This window comes from Mustela erminea, chromosome 7 (assembly GCF_009829155.1).
Source record: "Mustela erminea isolate mMusErm1 chromosome 7, mMusErm1.Pri, whole genome shotgun sequence".
Taxonomy (NCBI): Eukaryota; Metazoa; Chordata; class Mammalia; order Carnivora; family Mustelidae; genus Mustela; species Mustela erminea.
The window spans coordinates 53,814,886-53,821,103 of record NC_045620.1 but is presented as its reverse complement, the minus strand read 5'-3'; the positions used below and the strand labels follow the sequence as shown (position 1 = coordinate 53,821,103).

The following is a 6,218-nucleotide window of genomic DNA, read 5'->3' as shown; positions in this document are numbered from 1 at the left end:
GAACAAAACGCCAATGTTAAAAGATGAACTTAAGAAATTTGTGCTATTGTGATGCTAGTCAGTTTTCCTTAAATATGTCATGCCTAAAAAAAGAAAACCAAAAAAACTTGGAATCATTCTTTTTAGAAAAAGAGCAAACATCTGATGCTGGAATAATATATAGGAGCGGCTCTCACTGTGAAACCAAGATTTGCAAAGTCAAGAGTGATCTGAAGCAGCTTCCCTACAACAAACTATACTAGTAGCAATGCGTTGATAGAGCACACACGGATTTCCAAATTAAGAAACTGGTATCCTAATTTTAGAGGCAATCAGCTGTTTTTAAATGTTCTAAAAACGCATGTATATGTGAGGTATATGCATGTATTTTATATACAAAGATATATGAACATATATTCATGTACATATATATGCATATAAAATGTGAACTTTTTTTAGTGTTTATAATAAGCAGTATTCCTGCAGCTAAGTCAGTCTACAAACTGACTTCTAAGAAACCAGCCCCAGCATCAATTCTGCTTTGTGAGCTCTAGTCCTGAGGAATAAAAAGTCGCGTACTTCTGAAGTGATCCCTAGGCCTATGGCAGGTTAGGAGGCCGGCGCCTGCACCTCAATGAAAATCCTAAGGAACTGCTTATTCATTGAGAATCTGGACCATTTTCACTTTAAATGTTTAAATTATTTAGCTCACTTCAAAGGTCACTCCTGATGGTCCCTGCTAATATTTACAGGTAAAGGAATTTTTCGCAACGGAGTAGAGTATATAATGAAGCCTGATAATGTAGTTTCTTGCAGTACCAAGATTTTCTTCTTTTTCTCTTTTTTCTTTCCTTTTTGCCCCAATCACAAATGCAGTACTCCTGGCTGATTAACTGTTGGGGAATTTGCCAGCTTTCCAGGACGGTTCGTACGGCACTCTGAGAATACTGGGGGTCTCCTCCATGACCCTCACGAGGAGGTTGTCGATGTAGTCCTCGAGTTCCCGGATGTGGGTGTCTTTCCTCCGAAGGAGCTCTTTGTGCTTCACTAGCTCCTGGAGGACCTCCTCGTAGGTCAGACCACGATACCCTGCCGTGGCATCAAAAGGATTGCTGTCCGGGATTTTCCTGAGCTCCTCATTACTTGTCGGATTCATATGAAAACTTGAAGATGGCATTATATTTGAAGCCCTGAATTTTGTTGTAAACGGATTAGTTGACTCATAATCAAAATAGTCCTGACGATTTTCACTAAATGCGTTAGGTGATTTCAAGTCACAAGGGCTATCAGATCCCCCATTGCTAAGTTTATCGGATGTTCAGCTATCTTTTTTTCCAGTCACTCTCTCAAATAGGCTAACTTTCTCCCTTTTCTCTTTTCTTTTCTTTTCTTACTTCAACTGATTTTGAAAATAAATTCATGCCGCTGTCCCATGATTCACTGCTTTCTTCAAATGGATTTTTCTTCCTTGGCAGTGTTGCAAATTTTGGGGGTAATGAAGCAGTCACATTTGTAAATGGGTCATTTTGTCTTCCGAAAGACGATTCACCTTCATCCACACTGCTGTCAGGTTGGTTCATTTTAGAAGTATCAAAGCGTAATGTTCTTCTGTGTGGAGATTTGAGACTTCCACTTTCTGGAACCACTCCAAAGGCATCTATCTGCCGTCCGAGAAGCTGCGTCTGACCAATGGTGCCGGACTTGAGTTTCTCAGAAGATATGTGTGTCCCAGTTAAATCAGACATTGAATGTGCTGAAGAGAGTCGCTGAGGACCCAAAAGGAAAGGCTTTTTTGGTTTGGATTTCATCTGTATTTCACCACTTGAAAATTCAGTACTGGCATCGGGTATGTGAGAACTTGAAATGATTGCAGAAGACGTATCCGAAAATGTTCCATCATTTTTTCTACCTTTCATCTTATCTTTTAATTTTGCAAAAGGAGATCTTGTTTTGTCCTTCATTGATAAGTCAAACATACTTGCTGTCATATTGTTCCTCATGAATTGAATATTGACTTTGATCTCACCCCTGTTTTTGACTCTTTTTCCTTGTTTGGATTCTAATCTAAACCACTCTGTTTTCCTTCTTTGTTTGTCCTCAAAGATGTCATTGAGATTGATTGCCACCTGCCCTAAAAACTTATCCAGACCCACCAGGGACCTGTGCATAACTATAAGGAAAAGAATGTATTTCTCTGGATTCCCCTGCATTAGCAATCCAGGTAGCTCAAAAGAGGCTTCCTCCTTCCACACTGGCTCAAGGGTTTTCTCAGCTACAGAGGTGGAATACTTTTCCTTGCCCAGCTGAATTATAGTGTATGTGTAATTGGTGCCACTTTTGCCTTTTGGCTTAAGATCTTTGGCTTGGAGCACTGTGACCTGCACGTGGGTAGGAAACCACTTTGGGGCTTGCTCGGACAGCATCATTCTGTCCTTTTTCTCTGCACGGAGTTCTCAAGCGCAGGCACTGCCTCTCCCGGAGGGAGAGCCTAATTCCTTAATCACTGCATCCTAAGGGCACTTAACGGCGACAGGCAAACTCACAGCTGCCCAACTTCCCCAGGGTTCACTGTCAAGCGCCTCGCTGGGGCAGCCCGGGGCACGGCTGTTCTGGGGGTGCCCTCTCCGCTGCAGAAGCCAGGGGCCCAGCATCCCCCGGCCACGCCGCCCAGGCCTCCGCGCGGACCCCCGCGCCTGGCGTCCGCACCTTCACGCGCCGCCGGCCGCGGGGACGGACCCTGGGCGGCGGTGGGCGGCTCCTGGGCCTGCGGGCAGGTGAGGCCTGGCCGCCAGAGCCCCGTGGAGGGCTGCGGGGGAGGGAGGGCGCCTCCCGCCCCGCCGCCTAGAGCTCTCCCGCCCAAACCCTCAGCCCCCCGGCCCCACGCCTGTCTCCTCACGGCCGGGCCGCCCCGCCTCCTCCGCGCCTCCCGCCCGCCCGCGCCTGTCGCCGGGCCCGGCCCGGCTCCTCCTTCCGACCCCGGTAATACGAACCGCCGCCGGCTCGCGCGGCCTGGCCCCCTCTCGCAAACCTCTCCCTCTCCCTCCTCCTCCTCCTCCCCCTCCTCCCCCTCGCCTCGGCTCCTCCTCTCGGGCGGGGGCGGGGGTGGGTCGCCTGGCTGTGGAGCGGGACGGGGCCAGGGGACACGGCCGCCCCGGCGCCCGTTGGGCCGCGGGCTGCAGGGCGTCGGGCACGGGGCTCGGCCTCGCCGGCCGGTTGCTCCTAACACCCGGCGGGCGGCGGCGGCGGCCTACTATCTGTTTTAAATTGCAAACCAAATAAGACAAAATAAGACAAGAATGCTAGAAAATATAAACTATGAAACATAATCATTAATACAACTACCAAGCACAGGAGGCCCCACACATCTCTATGTATTATTCAACAGGTTCCCCATAGTTACAGGTGCTTCCCCACACAGGAGCTCACAAATCCTCACCTCAACCCATAGAGTCCCAGGCAGGTCAGCATCCTCAGTCTCAGCAGTTCTCTAACACTCTGGACTCTGCAGAACGTGCAGACTCCTTGTACTTCCACCTGACATGGCCTTCATGACCTTCTCCTTTCCTCCTCTCTCTTTTTTCTGATGGTCCTGGTCAGTGTCTTCTATGGGTACCTTCTCTTCTCCTTACATTTCTTCTTTTTTGATTCCGCAGAGACTACCTCCTCCATCACTCCCATGTACCTACCCCTGGGACTTACGAATTTGCGTCCCCAGAGATAGGCATCTTTCTTATATCCAGAAAAGGCCCCTTTTGTGTCCACTTGTTCTGCAGGCCCCTCTGCAGTGATACGCCCCCAGCCAGAGCCCTCTCACGCACCTGAATGCTTCATAAAGCTTCTCCAGCTAGATCACTGTCTCCCGCTTTCTAAACTTGGCTGGCATATGCTGATTCTCTCTAGCTTGAAAATTATCACCTCCAGCAGATAACCCTCAAGTCAGCTCTAAACTGCCTTGGGATTTTTCCATCATTTCATGGATATACCTTCCCATATATGTCATTTAATACAGTATTGTCAAGTGTTCCTTCCACTTTCATCTTAAAGGACCAGGAATAGAATTCAGGGAAAATATATCAAGATATATGGGACAAAAAATTTCACTTGTGCTACTACCTCACCAAAATATACAATTTCCTTCAATTTCTTATGAATGTAGTATTAGAAGTATCTGTGACTTTGAAAAGAAAGCACAGATTTTTCTTATCCCTTTACAGTTATAAAATATTATTCATGTTCACGACTACTCCTATATTATGGTAGTTGTCATAGACCTGTGTCTCGATTGTATTTAATATCTTAAGAGAGAAGCATTTAGATTGCTATGTTCAGCCCATTTGTTTTTGAAATATTTTTCCAGTTTTACTGAGATTATAATTGACATACAGCAAAATGCTTTACTTTCATATATCATGAAATGATTACTGTAGTAAGTTTAGTAAATACCCATTATCTCATGGAGAAAGAAAGAAAGAAAGAAAGAAAGAAAGAAAGAAAGAGAAAGAGAGAAAGAAAGAAAGAAAAAGAGAGAAGAAAAAAAGAAAGAAAAAAAGAAAGAAAGAAAGAAAGAAAAAGAGGAGAGAAAGGGAAAAAATATTTTGCCCTTGTGAAGAGAACTTTTAAAATTCATTCTTTAAAAAACTTTCATAAATACCATACCACAGTGTGAACTATAGTCACCATGCTATACATTACATTCTTAGTATTTATCTTATAACTGGAAGTTTGTACCTTGTGACCGTCTTCACCTAGTGCTAAAGGGAGTTCTTTGAGTGTAAGTAAAAGGGTGCTAATTAAAATCATAAAAACATAAAAAAGCAGGGCAAAACTCTCTGGTAATTGTAAATATGTAGTCAAAGTTAGATTCTGAAATATAGTAAAAGTGGTGTGTAATTCACCCCCTGTCTCTAGTAAGCACAAATCAGATGCCTTTTCCTGAGTTTGGTTGTTCTTTGAGATTCCAGGTATAGTAACATCCTAAGTAATTGTATTTCCCTGTGTGACTCATATCACTTAAAATAATTCCCTCAGGCACCTTTTATAAGGCAAGTATGATACTGATGATCTCCTCGGCTGTTGTGTGTTCAGGAAAGTCTATCTCCCCATTGTTTTAGAAGGACAGCTTGCCTAGTATAGGGTTCTTGGTTGACAGGTTGTTTCGGATTTTTAAAAATATCTTGAATGTATGTTCCCATTCTCATCTAGCTTGAAATGTTTCTGTTGAGAAAACCACCAAAAGTCTTATGGAAGTTCTCTTATATTTATTGTCCCTCTTTTCTCTTGCTGCTTCCAAAATTCATTCTTTTTTACGTTTTGAGGATTTTTGTCTGATGTGTCCCAGGGCAGCCCTCTTTGGATTTAGCGTAATTGGAGTCTTTTGCACTTCATGGATCTAGATGTCAGTTCTTCTCAGGTTTGGGAAGTTTTCAGCCAATATTGTTTTAAATATGCCTTCTATCCCTTTTTCTTCCTCTTATCCTTTTGAAATTCCCATACTGCAGATATCATTCCTTTCAGTCATGTCCCATAAGGCCCATAGACTTTCTTCAATATTTTTTTTTCCTCCTCTGCTGAAATTTCAAATGCCCTGTCTTCTAGGTCATTGATTCTTTCTTCTGCATCATTGAATCTGGATGTTAACACTCTCTATTGAATTCTTCAGTTCACTCCTCATTTTTTCAGCTTTAAGATTTCTGTAGGAGAACTAAATATCATCAGGTCCTAAATAGTGCTCAAACTATCCTGAATGCCTACAAACTCAATAGAAAACCAGAGAGAAGAATAGAAGCAATTCTAGGAACAGAAAAGCGACCTCTTCCTGGAAGATAGCACAGGTGGAGAAGTGAATCTGAGGCGATATATGGGAAGATAGACCATGGTGGAAAGGGCCAGTTCCCAGCAAGCAGTAGAGCAGCAGAGCACAAAACCAGAACTTTTAGAAGCCCATTCCACTAAGGGACATCTCTCCAGAGGCTAAGTAGCGGGTGGAGCCCTTGCTGGGACAGTGTGGTCTCAGAACCTGCAGGGTCACAGAAAGAATGGGGCTGTCTGAGTGTGGCAGAGCCCCCTCAGGTGTCCAATACCTGAGGGTGGTATTGGAGTGGGGAAGCCAGCTGCAAGGACAGAGCCAAGGATTGAGCTCTCAGCTTGGGGTTACCTTAAACCTTAAACCATGATTCAAGGTACAGTTGGGCCTCTACTCTTCAAGCAGGGACCCCGCAGTGGCAGATCCAGGGAAACCC

General features: G+C 44.6%; 1 protein-coding gene across 1 annotated transcript; it reads right to left on the bottom strand.

Moving 5' to 3' along the window:
• Window positions 1-248: 248 nt before the first annotated feature.
• Window positions 249-2,596, bottom strand: LOC116595395 (rab11 family-interacting protein 2-like). Its single transcript, XM_032351658.1, is given in 2 exon segments — window positions 249-1,355; window positions 1,357-2,596. Coding segments are annotated over 2 exon segments (1,536 nt in total). The 5' UTR covers window positions 2,406-2,596; the 3' UTR covers window positions 249-868.
• Between the last annotated feature and the right edge of the window lie 3,622 nt (window positions 2,597-6,218).